Genomic DNA, 26,373 nt, shown 5'->3' with positions numbered 1-26,373 from the left:
GTGAGAGTGGCTGCTGACATAACCTGTGTTCTGCTTGTTTGGTCAGAAGCAAAATATCTTGTAGTTCTGCTTTATAAAACTAGAGGAGGAAGAAAACTAAAATTTAACTTCAAGTTTTTACTGGTGTGATTCAACATACAGCAACTTCTAGTGAATTTCATAAAGATAATGTATACTTATCATCTGGATAGAGAAAAATGAATTAAATGTGATTTTAGAATATAGCTAAATATGATTGCACAGGTAAAACAAAATAGTGTTGACAACACCATTGTCTGTAATGTGATTAATGAAGTATGTTAAGGGCACAGGATGTTTATTGCTGCTTTGTTTCAAAGCTGGGGGGGGGGGGTCTCTCAGCATCTCTTCTACTTAGAAATACCATTATTAAAGTATCTAACTTGAATGGAGGAATGAGTCTGTTATTCATACAGTCCTATAATAGTTGGTATCAGTGCATTGAAAACAGGATGCCTGAAATTGCATTATATATATACCCATTTTTTAGCCTCTTGATAATTGGTCTGATTTTTTCAAAGGTGGTATAAGCACCTCCAGTTACTCTTGACTTTGCTGCAAGTCATAACTATTTAGGATTAGGCCCAGAGAGTCCAGTGACTTTTCAGATCCTGTAATGAGGTTTGGTGTGCAGTATTTTGTACTGCCACACTTCAGAAATCTGTATGTGTAGTCAATTGAGTGGGATTTAGGAGTCCCTTCTATGCCTTCAGCATCTATTGTGAACTGTGCTAGGATGAGTAGAGGAACATGATACTGTGCAAGATGAAAGTAACCACAACCATGCTTTCATCTCTGGATCCTTAATTTTAGCAGTTTATTGACAGTTTTGCATCTAGTGCAACTAAGGCAGTATTGGAGGGAGCAGGGGACAAAAGAGGTGTAAAGAAAATCCAGAACTTAAGGTGAGTAATCACTTATTCTCTCGCACAGAGTTATTCTTCACAGCTGCTTAGTAACATGTTTCCCTTATCAGATAGATTTAGTTCCTCATTACTATTGCATTCATTCTGAATTATGACCCTACAAGGTCAGATTTTCAAAGTGGGCAGCACCTCCAATTGCAAAATGGCTAAACTTTGAAAAGCTATTTGTACTTGCAGTTCTCACTGATAATAAGCCATCTTATTGTTTGGTTTTGTGTGTCTAGGTATGACCGATTGCTAGAGACCTGCTCCATTGCACTTGTTGGCAAATACACAAAATTCTCTGATTCTTACGCATCTGTCATTAAAGCTCTGGAACATTCTGCCTTGGCCATCAACCACAAACTTGAGATCAAAGTATGTATTTTTCCTCTCCTGAGTAGATTGGTATCTCTCTTTTAACTTGATTATGTGTAGTTGTAGGTATAATACATAGGACATACCTCAATATTGGCTGAATCGTTTGATTTCAGAATGATTCAGAAACATTCTTCTTGGATCACAGCATCATTCCCTTGGTTATGATTCATGCATTTCAAACCAAAGAAACTCTCCTGCCACTCTGAAAGTATCGAGGGAACTACGCAATATAGATGCAGGAATTGGTTCCCTCAGATGTTTTGTCTTGCACATGTAAGCTGTGGTAGAGCAGAAAGGGTTTTGAAAGAGCTCTAAATGAACAGTTTTTCTTTAACAGTTACTGTAAGCAGTTCTTTGTGTGATAATTTGACCAGGTGCCATATTTACTTGAATCCAAGATGACTTTGAATTTAACACAGTCCCACCAATTAGATTCTAGACCTAGGAAATTTATAAATTCATTATAATTTTCCATGTCTAGAATCTGATTATTGGGTGTCTTAAATTCATCCCCACCAGTGTGGCAGGAAAGCAGCAGGGCAGGCGGTGGGGGAAGCAGGAGCACTGGGACAAGTGGTGGGGAGATGAGCAGGCAGCCTTGCTCCCAGTGCCTGCCTCCTCTACCACTTACCCCCATCCCCTGTGTCTGTTTCCCACCACTTACCCCTCCACTCTCTGTCCCACCACTTGCTTTGCTACCTACCCACTCGTCTACCTGTTTCCCCAGTTGATCCTGGTACAAGGGGAGCTCCAGAGCCTTTCCTACCCTACACTGCAGGGAGCAGCTGGGCTCAGCAGTGCACAGATTCCTCCTTCTCTTCCTCCCATATCCCCTGACCAGGACCAGGTTGAAAGGAGGAACCAGTATGTTGCCACAGCCTCTCTGCAGCACAGGTCAGGAGCAGCTGTGGGGCTCTCCCCATGCCTGCATCAGCTGGTAGTTTTGGAGAGTTTACATGCAGGGACGCAACAGGAACAGCAGCAGCAGCTTGCAGATTCTTCCTTGTGGTGTCTTCTCCCTACTAGCAAGAGATGGGGCAAGGCAGGGAGCTGGGCACAGGCAGGGAGCTGGGCAGAGGAGGAACCTGTGCTGTTGCTGCTGTCTCTGGCCAAGCCAGATTCCCTGCACTGCTGCTGATACTTGATTCTAAGACGAGGCTTTGTTTTACCTATGTTGGATGAGAGGAAAGACTATCTTGCAATCAAATAAATATGGTAATTTAGCATCAGGCTGCTTCTAACCAATACTGGACTATGTCTTTGATACCAGTTATCCGACTGTGCACTGACAGTTTACTACAGCACTTTATCAAGGCTGGGTTGCTTTTCACCACTTCCATTCTGTGTTTGTTGGCCGACTTCTGTTAAGAACAAATCCCTTCCTGCACCCACTCTGGGTTGAACTAGTTGATTTTAATATGGGAACTATATTTTACAGGCTTCATGGGCTCTGTTCATGTAGCTGTTAGGCAGGGTTTATAGAGCTAGTTAGTCCATTGTCAGGTTTTTGTTAAAAGAACTGAAATGGCAAAGTATAACACCCAGAAATGGGTCAACATCAAGATGAAAGGTGTCTGTGAAACCTTAACTCCGTTCCCTTGTCCCGTCAAAATTTAGTCTTCAGTTACTTGGTTATACCTTGTTTGTTCTCCAATATCCCTCCTTCATTCAGAATGGTAGTATGCACTTAATAAAAGGATGTTTGACCTTTTTTAATGGCTTACCCCCTTTTTAAATGTAGCCCATTGTGATAGGGCACTTGGTGCACCTGTTACATGAAAAGGAGCAGCCTGCAGGTGGCAGGGGCCAGTTAGAGTCCCCTGGCCAGAAGGGGTCTGCTCTTGAAGCATATAAACCCAGGGCCTGAGCTGTTCAGGGAGTCTAGACCTGATAGCTGTGGAAAAAGGAGCTCCTGGGCAACATCTGAGCTGGGGTAAGCAATTCGGGAGGTTTGAGGAAGGGACTAAGGGGAGGAGAAGGTCCCATCAAGTCTAGGAGTAAAGACCCCTGAGAACACAGAATAGAGGGCTTGGGGTCCAGAGGGAGAGAGCTGGAGCCTAAAAGGGGTGAGTGTCAGCAGGGACAGGGACCCCAAAGGTATCACTGGCTCAGAGGTAGGGGCCAAAGGCTGAGGAGGGCCACAGCCAGAGACTGGCAGGGCCAGGGGAACCTGTGAGTCTCAACTGGCCTAAGAGTGGGGCCACGAGCCAGAGATAGAGGCCAAAGACTGGGGGTCACAGCTGGAGACCAAGGGGACCAAGGAGCCCATAGCCCAGGAGGGGCAAAGACTGGGGCTGGGAGCCCATAGCCCAGGAGGGGCACATGTAGGAAGAGGAGAGAGAGAGAGGAATGAGAATCATCTGCAAGGCATGGATGTGGTGTAAGGAGTGGTCATGTAATTAGCCTTTAAGGCAGAGAGCAGAGACACCTGAGTTCAGGAGTGTGCGATCAGGCTTGTGCAGCCCTGAGGCAGCCTCCCTTTTTCTAAAAGAAAACAATATCAAGGTGTGGTAGGTGAGAAGGGGGTATTGTCCAAAGAGCAGGTTAACAAGGGCTGAGGGAGGTTCCAGTGGCCTGATGACCACCTGTGAAGTTGAACCCTGTTACACCAGATACCAGCCAAAATTTGTACTGAATAAGGCAGAGTCCTGCAGACATGTCTGATTTACTGGTTGGGCCAGTATCACTTGCTATCCGCTCTGCTCAGTGAATGAGGTATGAAGCATACAGACACTACAGACACCATGGTATGTGTCTTTTGTAACTAGAGACTGTGCAGTAACAAACAAGAAGCTTCATGGCTTTCAGGTGGAAAATAAACCAGATAAAACACCGGCAGATGTGCAGACAGAAAACAGTCCTGAGCCATTGGGAAGGGATATTCTTATATCTAGATGTCCTTAAGTCTTGTGCCAACCCAACTGTTCTTGGGTTTCTTAACAGTACATTGACTCTGCTGACTTGGAGCCAGCTACTCTACAAGAAGATCCAGTGCGATACCATGAAGCTTGGCAGAAGCTCTGCAGTGCTGAGTAAGGTTTTGGAGAAGATAGGATTGCCTTTGCATTTGCTGACAGTTTCTGATTTGTTATTGATTGCAGTTATGCCACTGTTGGGAGCTGTGCGCACACACACAAGTTAGGGTTTCTGTCCTGAAGAGCTTACAGTGATATGTAAGATAACATGTAATTAGGGACTGTCCTGTAAATGGGGAGGGTGATTGGGAGAGCAGCAGTGAGAATGTGATTAGAAATAGGTGAAGTCAAAACCAGCCAGTCATATACAAAAGGAAGGAAAAAGGGTGGGGGTAAGTTTGAGGTCAGAGAGATCCATTGGGAAGAGCACAGGAAGAGGAACAATAGTTTGATTAGAGGTGATGGCCATGGCTGGGACAGTCAAGGGAAGGAGGAGGAGAGTGCAGGTATGGGGTAAATCTCTTAAGAAAAGGGGTATGTGGAAGAGGGTACAGACTTCATGGCAGAGGCCTCTGGAGCAGGGCCAGTGAGCAAGGTGGGATGGGTATAATAATCAGTGAAGCCAGTAATACCTTTACGTTCCTAGTGTTCTTGGGTGAGGTTGGGAAAACTACATTATAGTTTAGTTGATCTGTTTCCTTCGCAGGTGCCTATCTTAACTTATTTTGGAAAATAGATATTTGCTGCAGAGCACATGAGTCAGGCTGTATAAATGGTTTTGCATTTTCAGAACATATGAAGAATAGCAGTATTGTAGCCTGCATTGTTTAGGTTTTCCTGGGAAGATTTATACCATATAGCCCAGGGCTGCACTGACAAATGCTTTCCTATACCATCATACAACTTGTATAAAGGCCCTTTAAAATAGTATGGGTTTTGCCATTTATTGGCATCTTACAGCTTTTTACTACTGTGTGGAGAAAAAAAAAAAAAAAGTCCGTAGTAGCAAAGTAAATTGGTGAGATGTTGTGATCCCACGGTCTTGAAGCAAAATAGTTGAAGAGTGTAATTTGAGGATATAGCAAACTGGCATGTTTCGTGTGGATGACTTTTTTTCATCTGTGTACAGTGGAGTCCTGGTTCCAGGTGGGTTTGGTGTTCGAGGAACAGAAGGGAAAATTCAAGCTATTTCCTGGGCCAGAAAACAGAAAAAGCCCTTCCTAGGTGAGAAATCTAAAATGCCTGACTTAATAATGCCAAGAACTGCTGGGAGAGGGGAAAAAACAAGGTCAGACTGATATACAACTGAAGTCTGAGTCCTGCTTTCACCTCTGACATCTTATTTTGCAGCAGCCAGTCCTGTTCCTTCTTTTCTCCTTTAATATTCTCTTGTTGCAGACATCTGGGCTAGAACAACATGGCTGATAGATAACATTATAACTGAGACATCGTCAGCACAGCATTTTAAACATGTTTTCAGAATATTCAAAAGAAATTCAGGTTTTCTTTGGGATAGACTTGATTGCAATCATTCTCCCATTGATTTAATTCTAGAAATGCATGGAATGAGAAAAGGGTAAAGGAAGCTAGTAGAGAAGAGGCTAGTGCTGCATACAGATGATAGTGTTGTGTTTTTTAACAAACTTTCATGCAGCAGTAGGGATTTATCTGTAAATATACAACTTTTATTTTGACTTTGAATACTATAGGAAAACTACCTCCACTGGAGCATTGGAGTAAGATTGGCTGCTGTCCACACTGAAAAAGGGATTTGTATTATCAGTATAAAGGTACCATGTGAGGCCTCAAATAAGAAGATGACTCTATTGCACTAGGCAATATACACTTAGCAAGGTGCAAGGCCATGGAGTCTTTGACATCTGGTTAATACTACCCTCAGCTTTGCCTTCTCTGTAATTGTTCTGGAGTACCGTGTCCAGTTTTGGGCCCCCACTACACAAAGGATGTGGACGAGTTGAGAGTTCAGTGGAGGGCAACGAAAATGGTGAGAGGGCTGGGGCACGTGACTTCTGAGGAGAGGCTGAGGGAACTGGGCTCATTTAGTCTAGAGAAGACAAGACTGAGAGGGGATTTAATAGCAGTCTTCGACTACCTGAAGGGTGGTTCCAGAGAGGATGGAGCTGGACTGTTCTCGGTGGTGGCAGATGACAGAACAAGGAGCAATGGGCTCAAGTTGCAGCAAGGGAAATTTAGGTTAGATATAAGGAAGAATTTTCTCACTAGGAGGGTAGTAAAACACTGGAGCAGGTTACCCAGAGAGGTTGTGGACTGTCCATCCTTGGAGGTTTTTAAGATCCAGCTTGACAAAGCCTTGTCTGGGATGATCTAGTTGGGGATGTATTCTTAGATCAGGGCATCTGATCATTAACCCCTTCTGACATAGCAGCCCCCTATCTTAGTTCTGCCCATCCTGCCCAAAGAGATTAAAATGCGGGCATGATGAATGACTTCTCGCAGGGAAAAAAATATTTATGCCAACCAGTATGCTTGGAATCCCTGGCACTGGAAAGAAATTCAGAGCCGTGGGCATGAGGGAATGGCATGGAATACTTGAAATGGAGAGGGAGGGTGGCTTAGTGGGAGGTTCTGGGGAGAGTGGAGGAATTTAGTGAATTCTGCTTAAACAAGGAATGAAGTATGTAATTCTTTATTTGGACAAATGGTGGCAGAAAAGAAATATTAGCCTGTTCTGTAGATAGGGAGCTGAGGCTCATAGAGAAAATAATTTGCTCAACACCTCACCTAGTATCTGTGGCACAGCAAAACAGAACTCAGATCTTCAGTCAGTAATGCAACGATGAGCACATCCTTCCTCTGTAAATTAGCAGCATTCCATTTGTTGCAGACCTTCTGCATTAACTGCAGCACAAAACCTTGCCAGGATGGCGGTGGGTTCAGCTCACTGCCTGGAGTGGCATTCATACTTCTTCTTTTTCCTTCTGCAGGAGTTTGCCTGGGGATGCAGCTGGCAGTTGTGGAGTTTGCACGCAATGTTCTTGGCTGGCAAGGTAATTCCACCGGTCAACAGTTTTTCAAATTTGGGTTATTAAAGGATCGATTGTGATGATGGGATTCACTGCTCCCAGATCTTAGCAGTTTCCCAAAGGGTATGCAGTGGCACACAAGTATGCTACAAAAACAATACTTAATCAGTATCGGATCTGACCTGCAGAGCTGTGTGATCTGGCTCATGGGTCTCCCCATCTGTCTGGAAACTTGGTTTTTGGGAAGAGATGACAATAAACACTGCCACCGCTACCTCACTGCAAAATTTTCCGAGCTTTGCATGGCAGGATTAGGCCCCAGTTGAGCCAAGTCCACAGAGCTAAAAGGTTGGGCACCACTGTGCAAGTTTCATTTATATAGCCAAGATGTGGGGGGAGGGATGTTATTATTAATATAAACTCCTTTGAAACTTTATTCCAACTTCCCTTTGCGAGAAAGAAAAACTGAATTTATTTTGCTTAACCCATTAATCTAAAACTTGTCACCATGCCTAAAATGCTAGGATTCCAATCCCAGTCTGCTTAATGGCTGGAAAAGATCTTAAAACAAAAGTTTTAATGTCTAGAATACTATGCAGCTTTCCTATCAAGCCATTATTAAAACAAGTTGAAAACTGAATTATTGTTGTCTCCCAGACTGTCCCTGTCACAAATGACCTTTCTGTCATCAGAAAGATAACAGTAAGTATGGGGCTTAAGCTGTTATCCAAGAAAGCAAATAAATATATTTCATTTTTTTTAGTATCTGGGACACATCATGTGGTCCTCGCTTACCTGTATTGATTGTCCCAGCAGATTTTTATGATAAGTGTGAGGAATAGAATTCTGCCTTTTTTGAAGAAAAGCCATATTTGTATCTTGTAAGAAACTTCTTGCTTTTAATCCAGTAATATAACTTTACAGATGCAAATTCTACAGAATTTGACCCCAAAACTACACATCCCGTGGTGAGTATGGAGTGACTTGAATGTCATATATGTTTAATCCCTTTGCAGGCTGGCAGTGTTTTCTTTGTACCTACCTTTTCAGAAGTAACCAAAGACCTTTGAGTTAACACCTCTTGTTATTTTGGTAGAAGTGTATATCTTGTTAATATTCCAGAATATCTCAGTTTGATTTACCACTTCTTAGAAGATAAGGAATTGGCATGTTATAATGTATAGGTATTGGTCCCTCTCCCCCCCGACACATTGTTATGAAATAAATAACTTTATCTTTGTTAAGAATTTAAAGGCAATTTTAATATGGATGATCTTTTACGTAGTAATCAGTGAGTTTTGTGATGGAATTAAGGATATGAGCAAAGTGATACAGTGTTAGAGACCATCCCAGATACTAGCATGCCCAAATGCTGACTTTGTCATAGATTTTTATCTTGATTTGGCCAAATCTCTGTCTACTTAGAAGTGGGGTTGCAAGTCCATAAAATTTCAATTAGGCTAGCCAGAAGCAAAACCAAGCACACTGAGATTGAGATTGACATCAGCTCTAGTGATTTAAAACATTGCTTTCTCACACCAGCAAAAAAGGGATATATTTAAAATCTCAAGCTTGTAAAGTTTTTATACAGATGGAGATTCTGATTTTTTTGCTGTTCAAAATCTGTAAGGAGAGTACTGTTTACATTAGAATATATACAACAGACCAATGACACTCTCTTCTCTACTGAGACAGTTGCAAAAATTAACAACTGCATTTCTGTACAGTCAGATCTCATTGTTCTTTTCCTATGTTGTCTTGTGCATGTTTTCACTTGAATCCTGTTAAGACAATTTCTTTCTGCTTTGATCATATTTCACCATCTGAATATGCTCCCGCAGGTCATAGACATGCCAGAACATAATCCTGGGCAAATGGGTGGGACCATGAGGCTTGGAAAAAGAAGAACACTCTTCCAAACCAAGAATTCAATCATGAGTATGTCATTTGTTTGGTTTTTTGCCCGTTTTATCTGGTAGTGGAGGTTCTGATGGTAATCAATCACATTAGCTTTTTAATCATCTCTGGACAAGGCTTGCATGATCCATGCAACATGTACTGGTTGCATGATTTGTTGATAATATGGGGAAAGGTGATGGAAAATAAGACAGGAAAGAAATGGAAACATTAAACTGATAACTCCACCTGATAATTACGTCTAAGACAAATCATCTTTTGGTGCAGGAAAACTGTATAACGATCATGACTTCCTGGAAGAGAGACATAGACACAGATTTGAGGTACAGATTGTGTTCTGCGTTTTGCAGACTTTCCTGCTACAGAGCCTAAGCATGAGAGATCATGTTTTCTGATTTTCTTTTTCCATAGGTGAATCCAGAATTGAAAAGCAGTTTTGAAGAGCAGGGCCTGAAGTTTGTAGGCCAGGATGAGGAAGGAGAGCGAATGGAAGTAGTTGAGTTGGAAGGTGAGCACTTATGCATTTGGGTTATACGTTGGTGTATTGCACAGGGAGTGACTTTTTTTTTTTTTAAGTCTGGCATGACAACTCGTCTGTGGGATCAGGGCAGAATCTCAGTGTTCCTTTCCTTGACTGAATAAAGTGCTAAATAATGACGGTCGGAAGAAACTAACAGATCCTCACAAAGAAGGAAATGACTAGGAGCTGGGGTCAGCAACCTATGGCCCATGGGCTGGCTCCAACCTGCCAGGCAATTGTCTGGCCTATGAAGTTGGGACGCTATCAGCTATTTTGCAGCATGTTATCAATGTGGCAGGGTGGGGAGTGCTGGCAGCCAGATCAGAAGCAGCAGTCTTTGTTTGGACCTAGCTCTGTTAATTTGGCCTGCTGCTCCTAAAAGGTTGCCGATTCCCTAAGAGTCACTTCTGTTAGTCTGTCCAGGAAGGGCAGAATAAAGAAATGTCTTCTCCAGGGCAGAGAGGGGGCCAGAGCCAGGGTTGCACTTGACTGAAACTTGGGATTGTCTATTGAGCAGGGCATCTTGGACCCCAGTAACGTTCTGTGGTGCCTGTCAGCAGTAGGTGCCAATAGGAGATGTCAGAAAGTTTGCCAGAAGGCCCTTGAAACCTAAGACATGGTGAGCGATCTTATCAATAAGTTGACTCTGATTTTTCTCTCCTGTTAGAACATCCGTTTTTTGTTGGAGTTCAGTATCATCCAGAGTTCCTATCCAGACCCATAAAGCCATCTCCCCCATACTTTGGCCTCCTCCTGGCTTCTGCAGCAAGACTCGTGCATTATCTACAAAAAGGCTGCAGGCTTTCACCCAGGTAGGTTCAAACAAGTACCCTAGTGCCTGTCTTTTTACAGTGCAGTACTAGAGCTGCATATTTTCTTTTTTGACAGAGGAATGGGGATCCAACCATGCCTGGTACAAAGGCATCAAGTTTGTTATTTCAGCTTCCCTTCTTACAGCTCCCTCATCCTGACCTGTGTTGAGAGGGGCTGTTGAACCATACTGCCACATAGGCAGGTTATGTCTGTAAGGAAGACTAACTCCTTGCAGAGGACAGTTTGCACTGTTCCTTTAGGTACGGGGAGCCCCAGGGCTGTTACAAAGCACTGCAATGAGGCTTGTCCTGTGTATAAACTAGCAAAGGCTTCTAGCATCCTTGCCCTGCACTCCTTCTTGACTTTTTAGAATAAATTTATTCTAAAGTCAAGGGCTGTTCCCTTCTAGCCCTATGTATTATGCTGTAACTACACAAAGCAGATATGTAGTAATACATAAAGTCCATCCTCTGACTGGTGACCTCTGTCCCTCCTCCTTACCTTTCTCATCAATGGACATTGTTAGTGTAGATGAACCAGTCATGACATTCATGTGCACATAGAAAAATAATGCTTGTAAAGGACTGTAACTATACAATTCCAGAATACATGGAAACAGTTTTTAAAGAATTAAGAGACTAAGAAGCAGCAAAAGTAGCAATATTTTAATGCAAAAGGAAGCCATAGAAGCTCCTGTCATTGGGTTACAATGTTAATGTACAGAAAGTTCATATAATGGTAGCTGGCAGTCATGGTCCAGCCCTGTTGTTCTGAATCTTTTAGCTAAGCAGATACACAATTAACATGAGTTTAAATGTAAAAGTATCTTCGCCTTGAGAATACTGAGGTTGTTGGCGTGACTGTAATGAGAACTGTAAGTGTCAATGAGTTTGCATTGGGTGGGAGAAGTAAGTAATTTGGAGCATTTTTGGCTGGTATAATCAACTAATTAAACAATTCATGTCCTGGTGCCAAGAGTCTGTCTTTCATTGCACTAACATGCTTATGTGGTCTAGTGATGCTGAGCATCGACTTTGGTATGGGTGGGCTGGCTTATAGAGTCTCTCATTTCTGAGTTTGTAGTTCCGATTTAATAAACTACTTACAAATTAAAGGCAGGAAGCCCTTTGCATTAGCAGTCTGGAGTAGAAAGGGTCATGTTGGGGATTTTTATATAACTAATCTGCCATTAACACATCATTGGTGCTCTCCTTGCCTTTTATGAGGGAATAAATGGTTTCTGAAAAGTAGAATGAATGGTTTCTGAAATTACACCATGTTCTTGTGATTTAACTTCATTCACATAGAAACTACAGGATTCCAAGTATAGCATGCTTTACTTTACACATGACTTATTAGGTTTTTGGGGTTTTTTTGCTTTGTTTCTTGAAGGAAATTCTTACAATGTTATGGTCCACTTAGTTTTAAATGAAAGCCCTGAAAAACTAAAAGCCAGCCTCCCTGATGTTTTAGTTGTGGTATATTTGGTGAGACGCTGTGCTAATTTCCTGGAGGCCTTTCGAGCCAAAGAAAACCTCTGAAGGCCTTTGGAGACAAGGTCGACAAAGTGTTTCCCCAAACCCGTCAGTCTTCTGTGCCTACTGCTACTTACCACTAAATCATAATCTGCAGACTGGTTCCCAAAGAGTTTATGCTTTCTAAAACTAAGGCATTTGAGGCTAGCTGTCTGGCCAGTTCTGTGGTATAATCTCATTAAAGCTTCTTTTCCTAAAGCTTTCTAAATTCTGCAGGGATACCTACAGTGATAGAAGTGGCAGCAGCTCACCTGACTCGGAGATCACAGAACTGAAGTTCCCATCAGTAAATCATGACTAATTTTTGGTAACTTTCAAACTTCCTTTTTGTTTCTGTTTGCCTGCTTCTCCCTCCAAACTTCTGTATGTTTCAAACCAGTCCGGAGCAAGTACATATCCCATGAGTGCTCCTGTGCTGCATATGCACATGTTCAGTCTGTGTTCTTCTGAGTGGTGCATCGTGTCTTAAGTTTGTTTGGGTTGTTTGTCCCCTTTTCTTAAGAAACCGGGTAAACAGCAAAGTTAGTAATGTGTATTAGAGGTCTGAGTTTACTTTTATTATTTGAACTACACAAAGCATAACATACTATTTACTGTTTTAAATAGGAGATGTTGAATCCCAGAATCAGTTACAGGATTTAACTTCTATAGAAATGTCATCTTGAGACCTCATACCAAAGACAGAGAAAAGTTGAGGATTAAGAAAAGTCGTCATTATTTTGTTGAGTAGGTTTTTAACTGAGATGAAGTATATGCAATTGAATGTGCTTTCGAATGGGAGAGAAGAAAGCCTGATAATTGATTCACTTAGCCTGAGACCACATCTATTATTTGTAGGCTCATCTGTCTGGCTCTTTGATTTTATTTCGGAAGTGTTTTTTGGGCCATGTCCACGCAACAAAGCTGTGCCAGCAGAAGTCCAGTTCTATTGGCAGAAGTTTGAGTGCATCCACACTCAGAGGTCCTCTTTGGTGGCAGAGCCCTTCACTCTGCCAGCCAAGTGACTCCCCCTGCTATCTGCTGTCAGGAGTTCTGCTGGCAGAGGCAGGTATAAACATCATCTTACTGTCCCATTTCTTCTTTAGGTATCAGGTTTCTATTTTGCAACAGTGAGGTGGGACAAGAGATTCTAAGCTCTCTCCGCTCCAATAGTAACTGCAGGAGCAAAGCACCTATTAAAGTCGGGTTTATTATTAAAACACTTTTTTTCTCATTTAAAAAACTCCTGAAAGTCAGGATGCTTTAGGGCAGGGGAAAGTTGTGATTCATTTTAAGTGGATTTTTCTTCTTGGAATGGAAGTTCCTCCGTTGCTCTTGGGTATATTCTTCTTCACATTCTTACATAGTTGCTATATTTCAAAATAAACAGAATTTACACACACTTATTTCCAGGAGAAAGGGGTTTTTTTGGTTGTGTAAAGACATGCAGTCAGGATGGCCAGTTTTTCCTCTCCTCAGAACTATCATTCCAGAAGCAAAGTGCAAAGCAAAAAAGTGAAGTGTCAGAAGAGACTGGAGCTTTATGCTTGTATTACAAATCAGGTTGCTAACAGTATTTAGTACAGAAATACTCTGTGAACCACTTCTTCCCTCCATGAAGTTGTCTTGATCCCTTGGTGTCTTACAAGTATCTTGGAAAGCCTCCCATTGTGTTATTACGTATACTGTGGATTGCATGGAGGCATCTGGCCGCTGTGAGGCCACATTCCAGGAGATGAACAAAATAAAAAAGCGACTTCCCTCAGGGAATGATGCTGACTTCTGTGTGAATACCTCCGATCACCACCAGCTTGATGAGGAAATATATGGGTTCATATATCCGAGCTCAACTCAGTTTTTAATAGTTGGCCCAAGGAAACAAGATTTTGACTCCTATGACAAAGTGCTTCAGCTCAGCCAAAGAGGAGGGAGTTCAGTTTTATTTCTCAGGTTTGCAAAACATGGATTCTAGGTCAGGGGTAAATAACATGTTGAAGTGGTGGGGGTGAGGGCACTTTAACAGACCTTAGTTCCAGGCATAGGCCATTTCCAACACAGCCTGTGCCACAGCCACTACTTCCCACCCACAATGTCACCACTGCTGCTTCTCTGGGCCATTGTGCCGTTGAAGCCCCTTGGTGCTCTAGGCCAGATAAAACAGCTGGATCCAGCCTGCAGGCCATAGATTGTCAATCCCTGTTCTAGTTTATTTTAATGCTGTTTCATAGAGTGAATTTGTTTTCAAGGAGGTATATATAATTTATTTCTTCTTAAACACTCCTGTAATGCTCCTAGAGGCTAATAGGGTGCTGCTTGAGTAAAGGCAAATGCAGAGCACTATACTTAGTCATGCCCCTGCAGGCCAAGCTGAATCCTTTCTGGGCTATGCACTTTCACTCTGCTGCTCTCAACCAAAAGTAATTCCTGCCCTTTGTCTCCCTCTCTAGGTCGATCTTCACTAGAAGAGAAGAGCCTTCCTTTAGACTTTCCAGGCATTCTTACAGCAGTAGCATGAAACTGTCAGCTTTGGGCTTTTTAAAATTATGCTTTTCTAATTTTGTTATGAAATTTTGTCCCCTTTTTATTTTCCAAACTTTCTTTTTTTCTTGTTTAATGGCCCCCCTATGGATCCTGGTTACTCCCTAAGAAGACCTCATCATGGCACATACAGCTCCAGGCCTTCTCTACCATTATTACCACTTTTGAGAAGAGGAACAAAGTCAAGAAGGCTAGGTGCTGAGATGGGATTGAGGATGCTAGGAAAAATCCAGCCACACAGTTTCTTAATGATGCATGGTAATACTAGCATGAATTTGTACTTGGAAACATAAGTATTTAGGTTGCTTCCTCCAAGCCATCTGTTTTGGAGCAGCACAGGTATTATCGTACAGTTGTACTATCTGGAGAAGATTAAATTCTGCAGCTTTTTTTCAAATCTGCTCTTAAACTGTATTGCAGAAGTTGGGATGTCAGTTTATTCTGCTTTATGCAGCCTGTCTTTTTAAAACTGGTGTTTAATACACTTCAGTACTGGTGTTTTTTCATGCATTTATTGTTGGCAACGAATTTTTTAACCAGGAAAATCTTACTCCTGGCACAGAAGAGTTAGTCTTGGACATAATCAACTCTGATTCAAACTGTGACGTTTTTCTCTGCAGGGATTTAATTAACTTGTGATCATGTTAAAAGGCCACAGGATCAGGAAGACCCATCTCTGCCTGAATGTAGTGTGATGTTTATTTTTTTTATTTTTAGCCCTTTATAATGCCAGCATTTGCTGGTGCTGCTTATTGGGCTGGGAATTCTTAACTCCTTGCATCAAGGGGGTATTGAAGAAAAAAGAGTGAGTTGTTTTTCATATGCTGCCTTGAATCGCAACATATTCTTCTAATTTTGAACAGTTCAAGGTTCTCTTTCCTTTTTTTTTTTTTAAACTCTTTAAAGATAGGTCTTTCCTTTCCTTTTCTTTGTACTGCAGGAATGTGTGTGTTCCTGCACTAAGAATGTCACACAAAGTGCTGTTTTCCTAAAGGATGGGTGTAGCAACTTGCTTGCAACATCATTTGATTTAATCTTTAGATGTGCACTGCCCAATGATGTTATGCTCAAAATTGCACAAAGGTGGGGATGAGATAATGGAAATGGTTTGATGGGAAATGTGATGTGATGCCCTTTTCCAGCTTTTTGTCACAGTGTAAGCAACAAAGTTGGTCTTCAGTAACTAGAAGAAAGAAATTTTCTTTGTTTAGTGTCAGATTGAGTACTCTTCAGTTCAGTAAAGTGTGGGGTAAGCTGTATGTCTCAAACAGTTTAGTAGTAACCCTTGCACTGTTTGACTCCCAAACTCATGTTCTAATAATGTAAAATCTCACTTAAAACCGTGCCCTCATTACAGCCCTCCACACTTTATTCTTAAATACAACATAGATTTCTTTAAAAGTTTAAAGCTGTTATTCTTGACAAGAATCTTGGTAAGAATTTCTTGAGTGATATGTATGTGCCATTATAACAGTCCTATAATAAATATTAATTCAGTTTATATGTTCTGTATATTGAAATACACATGCCATAAATTGGCTAATTCTTTAACAATGTGGCCTCACATAGTACAGGTGACCCTTGCCATTCTCAGGGGATATGTTCTTGTATCCCTCGCGAATGGTGAAATCCGTGAATAAGGCACTGTGTTCATGAACGCAGTGCCCCCGGCAGCTGTGGGGGCAGGCACAGCTCCAGTGGCAGGAGCCCGGCGGCAGCAAGCGCGGAGCTCCCACAGAGTTCCTGTAAATGTATAAAGTGTATTTAAAATGCAGGTTCAGCATCTGTGAATATATGAAACTGCGAATGCCAAACCCGCGAATAGTGAGGGTTTCCTGTATCTTTTGCCATGGCTTTATTTTCTTTTCTAAGAATATTTTCTATTATTTTGGCTGGAAGTTTATAACTAATTTAATCAAAATTTGTAAAATAGTAATAAAAATTGCAAAGAGGCTACTGAGTTTCTCTTGGATTCCAGGAAACAGACTAAAGTAAAGTGTGTTGTATAATCTAAATGCAACTCTCTGCCCTCTGCTTCAAATATGCTGTCCATTGGGGTGATCATCTTTTTTTGGTATGCTGTTTGTATATAGTACTAAAATATCCCTGGTGCAGCCCTACTGACACTGCCAAACAGCTTTTGTAATTAGGTGTCTCATTTTTGTCATTGATGGAAACAATTGTAGAACAGGAACCACTTTTCTGTCTTCTGCTTTCCTTCCTCTGCACCTCTCTGCTGTTTGTTTTGATTCAGCCTGCCTCTGCCCATCGTAGTCACCTCTTACATTTTGTGTGGCTAGTAGCTGATAAGATGACTTCAGACTAGCTTGCCTTCCTGTTGCATGCTTTGTGAATTGAAAATCAAACTCCAATCACAAGGAAGTCAGTGAGAGTTTCTGCAGGTGTCACTAGGGCTATAGCTTGAGCATAATTCACAGAACATTGGGCTTTCCTTCATTAGGATTGGATTTTTTTATAGTAAGTGCTCCAGCTCTCTTAATCAGCTGCTGTTGTAGCAAGCTCCCTGTGCATCTGTTCTCAAGCACTCTTATTTCCATGTGGCTGACTGCTGTTTTTTCCTGTTTGTTGAGTTTGAAAGTAGTCGGTGCTAACCACTTCCTTGAGGTTTTATACAAAAGTAAAATCTAGATCACCTACTGCTGAACATCAGGTTTTAGGACTTTTAATCGTAAGTCACTGAATTCTTGTTCTGTCTATGAGCATTGGCACTGACGTTCCCAATTTGAGGCTGGGGTTGTGTTTAGTGGCCCAAAAGAGAAGTGTTTCTACCCATTAGCCACATCTACACAAGATGCTGACTGTGCAGTAACTTAGCGCTACTGTGCAGTAGTGTCTCGTGGAAAAATCGATGATGTGATGCTACTGCGCAGTAGTTTCACACAAGGCGTTTGGCACTACTGCACGTCTCATGTAGGTGCGGTCACTGAATTGCCAGCATTGCTTCTGAAAGATGTGGGAGTCTGTGGAAGGACTATGTACATCACAATTTCTGACTGCTCACTGGATGAGATTATTGGTGTTACCTGCTGCTCGGTACTTGACTTGGTTGACTTCACAGGTGTCTATGCACTTTGGGAACAGGAAAGGTAAAGATAACTAGCTGAAACTGCAATGCTTGTCTATCCTTCAGTATACCAAGGTGAGCAGTTTCTCACTGCCACCATCCTCCTCCTCCACATTCTCCTTTTAGTAAGTTCTCTCTGTCCATCTGGCTCTAGTTCCCTCTCTTTTTACTTTTGTTAGTAATGAGTCTTTCTTTGTGCTAGCACCTTTCTTCCAGCATGTTGAGTTTCAAACCTTTAAAGCCACAGTGATAGTAAAAAGGTAGAAATAAGGAAGGAACCTAGAACTTGGTAGGAAATAGGGACAGGGTCTGAATACCTCCCTCTGAGCTGCATTATGGTACCTATCATGGGTATGGTACCCATACATGTCCCATCCTCCAGTATTAATAAAATCCAGCAAGAAACAGGATTTATGAGGTGGGACATGTTTTTTCAACAGGGAATAAAAGATGTAGCAAAAACATTAAATAAGGATTTCCCTTTTTATTGAGGCATAGACTGGTATTTTCTTTCTAGCTATTTTACTGCACTTCAGTATGGGTAAAATGGGCTTTGCCTTGTTTCCTTCCCATCTTTGTTGAAAACGGTAGCAGTAATGTATATGCAAAGTTGTCAGTAGTGTGGTTGGCCTGCGACTCTGAGCTGCTGCTGTTAACCAAGGCAAAAAGACTGTCTCAAGTTTGTGTGAGGAGTGCACCTGCCAACTCTGTACCTCTGCGTACTCGATTTCCAAGTGTCCAAATTGAAGTAGTTTGAAAATATTTCTCCTAAAGTTGAGGGTTTCACATGCGAGTTGCATGTGAAATAGTCTGTGTGTGTTGCTGTGGGTTCTGCCATGGGTTCTTCATGGGTGAGGTTGGAGTTTCTGAATAGTGTCTGTGTGAACCCCACATCCTCCAAATGCTGAGCCATACACCTCTCAAAGGTGTAAAGGCAGAGCTTGCATGACCCACCCTCAGTTCCCTGGTACCATCTGTGGCAAGGGGGTACAGCCTAAATGTTGTTTGTAAAACAGTCCCTCTTCATTTTCTTGTAATGATCTCCCAAAGTGAGGGGTGGGGAGGGACAGACCCCCTCACGCCCTGCTGTACTGTGCAAAAATGTTGCACGTGCATGCATTAACAGCTATCATGGGAAACTAAACCCAGAGGCTTTAAGTCCTGTTTAAGTCCTGTTCTCAAAGCAGTGGTTTTATACGGGGGGGAGGGGGGGTTATCAGTGAGCACAGTGGACACAACCTCCCCAAGGCCTGAGAGGGTGTCTTCATTAGGGATCCCATATGCTGCCACTCTTCCTTTCGCACTCAAAGTCAGGAGTCGAGATCTCAAAATGTATTGGATTTGAGCAAAACATGAGAGTTGCATCTGATCCTGGAGAAGAGACATCCTCCATGTTTGAGTCAAGAACCGTATTAACTGAAGTCCCCCAGTGACCAGTTGCAATACTGCAGGTTCCATTGCAAAAAAACCCATCTAAAATGTCTTGGTGCTGAGATCTCAAACACCAACCATCCTTGGCTTTTAGCATTTCCAGCATGAACTGTCTGAGCACCAGCTTCAGGCCAAAGAAACCTAGCATCTGAGCGATCTACTCTCAAGTATCAAACGCAAACACAGTTTAGTGCATAGGTAGGGTCATCCCACAGGGTAAACCCCAGTTACCTACCCAAGGACAAATTTAAATGATTGCTGAGGTCAGGGAACAATGCACCAAACCGTAAGGAAATGCAAGGAAGCCTTAGATTTTGCAGTAAAATAGCCATCCATCAGGACAGATACTGCTTTGCATTGTACTACTACCAGGGTACCTCTCCCACCAGTTAGTAAGGCTCACTCCACCAGGGCCCAAGAAATGTTCTCCCCTGCTTTTGAAGCAGCTGAAATTGTAGGGCAGGGAACAACTTGCACATGTTGGATGACTTAGGACATGGACCTAGCTGCAAATTGGGTGCCAAATTGAACAGCTGTGCTCCATTGTAATGCTGCTGACATCCGTCACCGGGCCAAAGCACCAGAAGCACATGCTCAGGTGGCTGTTTAGCTATAATGTAGTCTGAACTGACTAGGCCAGCTTGAGGAACTGCATTTCCCCCAGGTAAGTACATTCTCTTGCCAACTGGCTGGAGATGTAATACAATATTCAGAATTATCAGTGGCTTCCCAAGGGTGTAAAGCCATCCTGCCTAGTTAGAGGTTCAGTCAAACTCAGATAACAAATGTTCTACCATAAAGCATCAATTGTAGGACAGTGTGCAACTAATATACAACCAAGTGGAGTTATCTCTTGAGTTAACTGAGCTAACACTCTTTAGTGAAATGAATTTTCAAAATCTATACACAAAGTGTTTCCCCTCCCCCTTTTCCTACCTGCTTCTCCCTTCCTGAGCCCACTTGGCTTTGGCAGCATTGTACCTCTGCTGAATCACACCATGGTGCAGAATCTAGAGTTGGGATTTGCGCTCTGCTCCTGGTTGACTTGTTGCTGTAGCTTCTCGTTTTCCTTCACCAGTGTCTGTATCCTCTCCTCCAGCTTCCTGACTTCCGCTGTCCATTTCTAAAGATGGTCAACAGCACAATAGCTATTTCATTGGGAGACCAACACAGAAGCTAAACTGTCACATGTCTGGGTCCCTTTCCCATACAGTAGCTAGGGAGGCTGATACCTAGTGGGTTTTGCAACTGTCACAGGTGGTTTGCCTGACATGGGTTTGGCAGAGATTATGTCAGGACAACAGGCAAGAAGAGTATGAGAGCAGGAAAAGAAAATGAGAGTGATTTGTGCTTTGGTTAAAAGCTGCAGAAATGGTGCATCCCTCAGCATCTAAGAAAGCACGCTGTCAGCTACTAAAGCTGTCTCTGAACAAGTTAGTCTCCAAGGTTAGTCTGCCACTCTGCCTTGCTTCTAAACTAACATGCTACTGTTCTCTCTTTATTACAAACAAGTACATCTCTGAGCTATTTATTTTCCCTGTCTCGTATTTGCTATGGGAGAAAAACAGACAATAATGAACAGGGCAGCACTTAAGACTGGAAGGCTATGGATAATAAGGGCAGTTCAGTCTACCTTTCTTTAGGTGGAGTTTAATGCTTCTAAGTAATCAGGAACAGGTTGCAGGTGGTTGGCTGCTTGGTGTAATGGCCCGCACTAGAAAGTAGCCAGAATGTTTGGGCAAAAATAATCATGAAAAGTGCTACAGAATGAGTATTGGCTACAGCACAGAGGGGGAATAAACCACCAGAAAGTCTTGTGTGGGGAAAGTGTTATCAGGGATATTGTGCTGGCCACCAGCAATGCAGGTCTCTTCCCTACAGCCAATATGCTAAGGGATCAGTTAGCTTGATTCTCAGAGGGAATGGGGCCAAGCATCAGGATCATTTTCTGTAATACCAGGTACAAGATCTTCCTTCCAGATATTCTGGCGTAGGGAGACACTCTAAAAATAGTCTGTAGGGCTGTGAAATAGATGAGAAACATTACCAGGAATGGCTAACAGCAAAATTTCAGAGGAAAGGATAGTCTGAATAGCAAATCATCCAGACCATTAAAAGAACAGAGGCTTGCTTACACCCGTGGAATGGAGAAATTAGTAGGATTCAGGGATGTGATAAGCCACGAAGTCAGTTGACTCTCTCAGCATGGCCTGAATAGAAATGTTGCTGCCCCTCCCAGGTGGTTAGTTTTAAAGTTTGTGTGGAGCAGGGATCAAAGGGAGGGAGGGAGTGGTGCAACTGCATCAGTATACCTCCCCAGAGCCACTGTTACCAGTGTTTTCCAAACTTCGGATGCCCGAGTCCCACTTCTTTTCTTATTTAAAATTGGCAGCACACTTCACTCTTACACCTGAACCTTGCATGTTGGATACATTTAGGAAACCCAGCTGGGGTGGCACAGACAGCCACAGCACAGGAGAGAGCCATTGATTCAGACCCCACACCTGAAGAGCTTGAATAACCCTTGTGCCCAGATGGCTCTTTCATTTGATGTTTCTTGTGCAAAAGGCAAGAGACAATAGAAAGGGGCAAATATCACTGGACATGGAGAAGCTGAGTATCAGCTGGCAGGGGGAGGAAGGGTCTTTAACCACATACCCCCAGTGTCTATGATTTGATTAGCAAGGGGTGGCAGTTGAGAACATCTCTCCTAGGCTAAGCTGAAGGATGAGGTCCTACTCACTTTGGGAATTGCTGCATCTCTTGTGAAATTCATCCCTGTGCTGACCTCTGCCCAGGGGTGAATTTCATCCCAGCAGCCCTTCAACATGTGGGGCTCCAGGGAAGGGTCCAGTATGAGTGCTGGCTATAACTCAGGCTTGCCCTGGCTTTAGTAAGACATTTTCTGTGCTAGCCCAGCACTGACCATCCATTACCTGCCTACACCACTCCTGAATGGCACTTCCAGAGAGCGGCCCCTGGATGCTGCCATCCCTGCGCAGGTACACCTCTCCCTGGTCCGTTTCATACAGCAGCACCTCTCCCTGTGGTCGGGGCGGGTGGATGCTGAGCCGGACCACCTTCAGGAAGATCCCTGTGTCTTCAGCTTTGATCACTGGGATGAAGGTCAAAGCGTAGGCATCGGGGAACACCTGTGGCTTGAACCCTTTTAGAATAGAGTCAATGAGCAAACGGACACGATCTTCCTCCTTATGCCCACACCTGACCCCATGCACAAAGCCACTGTCCTCCACCCCAACAAACAGGCTGCCTCCTTCACTGTTGAGAAAGGCGCACGCATACTTCCGGACATGGTACTTGAGGGTCCCACTCAGGTACTCCCCACTGCCCCGCTTGAACTCCACATTCCTGCTTTCACTGCCCATGAATGCTCCATAGAACAAGCGCTCCTGGCCCACGATCTCCCTCCGGACAATGGCACTGTCGGACCTGGTGCCGCTCAGAAATGCTGATGGCCGCTCTGCCTGCTTCCGGGTGCGAGGGGATACCTCCCCGCTGCGGCTGGCCTGGTCTTCCTCTGCCCTTTGTATCCTGCGCCTGTCAGATTCAGCACACTGCAGGCTTGGGGACTGCAAGGGGCTGGTGCTGTTCACTTCTGGGTCATTCTGTGCAAAACCAGAAATACTAAATGTTACACACTTGGGGAGACAGCCTCAGCACAGGAGAGACCCCAGCCTGAATAGCCATTCTTTGACACGTGCAGGCTCTCTTATTTCAATTACATTGTGGACTGGATTAAACCTCAGTGAAACAGGAGAATCCCTACAAGATCTGCTAGGAAGCGAAGAGAGGGAGATTTGGGGTTAACTACTGGCTAAAAGAGGCCTGAAACTTCACAAAGAAACACTATCTTCTACTGCCCAAGTCCTGTTTTCAGAGGACTATGCAAGAAAGAAATATTTTACTCAGGTGTCTAAACAGTTCTCAGTTACCCTCTGTTGGAAATAACCCACAGGACCTCACAAAAGCAAGCCTGCTGCAGCAAAGGATGGAGTAGAAAGGGCCCCGTCCCCTCTGTGCGTCACAGCTGCCAACATCAGGGTCTGCACAGCTGGTTCCAGTTAAGCCCAGCAGGACCAGCACAGCCCATGAGAGGGAACTGGCAGTGATGGCTTCCCATGTGTCATCCGCCGAATGGTTTAGTTTGTGCTCACCCCTTTCTTCTGCGCAAGCCCATAGGTTTCAGAATGAAGCCTTTACTACTGGTGGCAATGGCAGAGGAGAAAACCACCCAGCTTGACTATCAGGTCCCAAGGGAGCCAGCAGTGCTGCATTAAGCAAGCTCATCTTTTTACTGTGAACAGAGCACATGTGATCTTGAGTCACTGAAATGGCTCTCAACCCCATGGTGGCCATGTTCACAATTGCTCTAAAAGCAGAGTGGGAAGCCTGGTCTGAATCTCAACCCCAGGTTAGTGGCTTGGATTCAGAGTCCACTTGACATTGTTGTCTGGTGGGCTCAGAGTGGAGGGTCACATTGATCCCTTTTAGTCATAAAATGTATTAAATTCCCCTCTGACCTCAGTGGGGAGGAGGGAGAAGTAGAGCCAGAGTGTAAAGGTAAAAGCGGACATGTGTTAGACTCTCAAGTCCCATCTCCCTGAGCAATGCAGGTCTCTTCCCCACAGTCCATATTCTAAGGGATCAGTTAGCTTGATTTTTCTATCAGCTTGGGGAGAGAATGAGCATTTTGGCAATATTTTTATGGCTATTTATACAATGGTTTGCCCACCTTTTGCTGCACAATCCCCCCCTTCCTGGGGCTGAATGTGCAAGGGATGCTGGCAATGATCTGTAACTGAGTTCCTAAGCGTTTTGGAAGGCAACCACCAAGGAGTAACCTGAGAAAGGCAATAGTTACCTCCTCAGGGTGGATGGAGGTGGGTCTGTGTTACTCCCAAAGCTCATGCTGCCATATGCAGGGACCAGCTTTTCCTTTTGGTATGTCTCAGCAGAAGCAGGAGAGTGGCGGTCCCATGAAGGGGGACCTCACCAACAGGGCAGACAGGTGCGGTGATGGAAAGGTTATGCCCCACTCCAGGGCTAAGCCAGACAGAGCATGCTGCCAGGCCCAACTAACGTTCAGGCTGTGCAAGGTGGACAAGCCCTGAGGTGTGCTCAGGCTTTGGGGGAGGCAACTTAGGAGGTGCAATGCTGATTTCCAAAAGGGAAGGGGTATTGAAGAGCTCTGAAGGAGGCACTGAGGATTGCTCTCTATGCACTGGGGAAACTCGTGGCTGCCAGGTCCCCCTCTGCTTTGCTTCCTGGCAATATTAAGGACCACTAGGCACCAGCCCCACCCTTCCCAGTCAGCTCACTCAGGCTGTTTGCTTTCCCCTACCCTCATGCCTGCCCCTCTTGGTCCCACAGACTGACAGCCCTGTGGTGGCACCTACCTCCCTGCACTCCTTTGCACTAGCTGAGCCTCTCCTGCCATCCCCCACCACCAGCGTTTTCCCTTTCATCACAAGCTCCTTCACCAGCTTCTGCTCCATCTCCGAGGTGACCAGGAGCTGCTTCAGGATGCACTCAAGGTCCATCTCAGTTGTTACTTGAACAAATGCGTAGGCCTGTCGTGGTTTCTTCACCACCTCAATGTCATGCCTTTGCAAGGAGATGGTGGCTGTTCCCAGGATGTCCTTCAGCATGCTGCGGAGGACCTCCTGGGAGTATTTGGGGTTCAAATTTCCAATGTACAACACATAGGAGCGAGTCCTGCCAAGCAGCCCTTGCTCCACAGGCTCTTCTAAACACTCCTTTGCCAAGGGCTTCTCCGCTGGTGGCTCTGACAAACCGTCCATCACTCAAGGCTCCAGAGCAGAGGACTCCTTGGTTGCAGTCTCAAGGAGGAATGCAGCTCTGCTCCAGCAGCCAGGCAATGAGATTAGTACCTGTCCCTTTCCATTTGCTGTTGGCTTTGCTTCGCTGCAGAAAGGCTTGCTGGTTGGTGGGCCACCATGCTAAATCTGCATGGATTTTTCCATCTGTGGAGTAAAAATCTGTGAACACTGTCACAAAGCAGCCATTAACCCACCTGCTAGGGAGTTCTGGTATGTCAGGAGGGAAGGAAGAGCTTTTACACAATGTTATTTTCTATAGAATTGATCCTGGAGAGGAGAAGACTCCTGGAGTCAGCTCCTTCCCAACTGCTGTCACTCCCTCTAAGTGTTCAGCCCTGGCCCCATGTGCCCAATCATTTTCTGTTCACCATATTCCCCCCCTTGCTCCAGGCTTCTTCTTCCATGTCCCTACCCTTGCCTCTCTCTCCACATTCACACACCATCACCCGCTGTGTTCTCCTGGCCCCAATTCATGGCCAGGCCAACCCAGACCAGCTGCTGATCTGATTAACTCCTCACTGCATGTCATAACGCTTCTTGGCAGTTCTTTCAGGCTCCCTATGTGCGACAGAGGGAGCCTTCCCCGCAGAACTGCAATCCCTGAGCCCCAATCCCCACCCCCAGCACTGCCCATGAGGGTCTGCCTATGCGGTGGACAGAAGCACCTCTTCCTCCAGCTGGGTTTGCAAAGAAAATAGCTACTACAGCATTGTGTATGAAGCCTGGTATTGTCAGCATCTGCTAACCATGCTCTGGAAGTGCTGTTGGGTCAAGCCCCTTAGGGAAGGTAGACAGAGGAATGCTGGGATCTATGGGTCCTGATTGGGCATAGACAGGAGCTAGGTGAAGCTGCTCACATCAAGAGCACTTCTTGGCAAGTGCAGAAGCAGAACTCTAGGGTCTTACAGACACTTTTCAGGCAGCAGCAGAGTGGGATTTTTTGGATCACAAATCCTTTAAAGGATTGCCCTGAGTGCTGCTGCAGAGTTTTTTTTACTCTGCAGCAGAACAGACTTGTATTTACAAGTATTATCCTGCTGCAGACTAAGTTAGTTTACTCCAGCCTAATAGGAATGCAAGCGTAGATGCTGAAACGTTTACTGTGCAGTTAAATAGTCACCGGCACAGTAAACGTCTCATGTAGCCATGCCCAGTGTCACTTCTTCAAAGAACACAATCCCTAAATTAGTCCACAGTCTTGACCTTTCTTCTTCCAACTCACTCAGAAGGAGTTTTATTCTTTGGGGAGAGGGCTGGCACTTAATGCCTACTTTTTTAAGTTAGCTCCACTTCTTTTCCCCTTGCTTGGCATCTTAGTCTGTAAAATCTTCAGAGCATGGCCTAAGATTTCCGGGCATTTGCACAATGTTTGGGACTAACAGAATGCAAATTCTTAACAAGAAAGGACAAGCACATCTTATCTGACTAATCACAAGGAGTCTTGACAGCTTAAATGCTTACTACCCAAGC

General features: G+C 44.0%; 2 protein-coding genes across 3 annotated transcripts in view; one reads left to right on the top strand and one right to left on the bottom strand.

Moving 5' to 3' along the window:
- The window catches only part of CTPS1 (CTP synthase 1), a 30,337-nt gene extending 13,858 nt beyond the window's left edge, over positions 1 to 16,479 (top strand). Inside the window, exons 9-19 of one of the 2 annotated variants that reach the window (XM_014605121.3) lie at positions 1,169 to 1,301; positions 4,248 to 4,336; positions 5,349 to 5,443; positions 7,186 to 7,248; positions 8,149 to 8,192; positions 9,066 to 9,162; positions 9,409 to 9,464; positions 9,553 to 9,649; positions 10,329 to 10,473; positions 12,209 to 12,316; positions 14,436 to 16,479. In XM_014605121.3, the coding sequence (XP_014460607.1) occupies positions 1,169 to 1,301; positions 4,248 to 4,336; positions 5,349 to 5,443; positions 7,186 to 7,248; positions 8,149 to 8,192; positions 9,066 to 9,162; positions 9,409 to 9,464; positions 9,553 to 9,649; positions 10,329 to 10,473; positions 12,209 to 12,284 (895 nt within the window). In that variant the 3' untranslated portion in view covers positions 12,285 to 12,316; positions 14,436 to 16,479. The remainder of the gene's footprint in view (positions 1 to 1,168; positions 1,302 to 4,247; positions 4,337 to 5,348; positions 5,444 to 7,185; positions 7,249 to 8,148; positions 8,193 to 9,065; positions 9,163 to 9,408; positions 9,465 to 9,552; positions 9,650 to 10,328; positions 10,474 to 12,208; positions 12,317 to 14,435) is intronic. The other variant, XM_014605120.3, reaches the window with a different exon arrangement.
- Positions 14,435 to 25,492, bottom strand: SLFNL1 (schlafen like 1). The gene is made up of 3 exons (XM_059730322.1): positions 24,388 to 25,492; positions 21,979 to 22,701; positions 14,435 to 20,165 (listed from the first exon to the last, which is right to left on the bottom strand). The coding sequence occupies exons 1-3, from the start codon at positions 24,862 to 24,864 to the stop codon at positions 20,034 to 20,036; spliced, it is 1,332 nt and encodes a 443-aa protein (XP_059586305.1). The 5' UTR covers positions 24,865 to 25,492; the 3' UTR covers positions 14,435 to 20,033.
- Between the last annotated feature and the right edge of the window lie 881 nt (positions 25,493 to 26,373).

This window comes from Alligator mississippiensis, chromosome 6, assembly GCF_030867095.1.
Source record: "Alligator mississippiensis isolate rAllMis1 chromosome 6, rAllMis1, whole genome shotgun sequence".
NCBI lineage: Eukaryota > Metazoa > Chordata > Crocodylia > Alligatoridae > Alligator > Alligator mississippiensis.
This window is presented reverse-complemented; position numbering and strand designations above follow the sequence as displayed.

Coding starts and splice junctions, on each gene's coding strand:
- SLFNL1 (XM_059730322.1), bottom strand. CDS start 24,864: ATGGACGGTTTGTCAGAGCCACCAGCGGAGAAGCCCTTGGCAAAGGAG. Junction 22,702..24,387: donor AGGGTAGGGGAAAGCAAACA/GCCTGAGTGAGC, acceptor TGTCTCCCCAAG/TGTGTAACATTTAGTATTTC. Junction 20,166..21,978: donor TTCAGGAGTGGTGTAGGCAG/GTAATGGATGGT, acceptor GACCATCTTTAG/AAATGGACAGCGGAAGTCAG.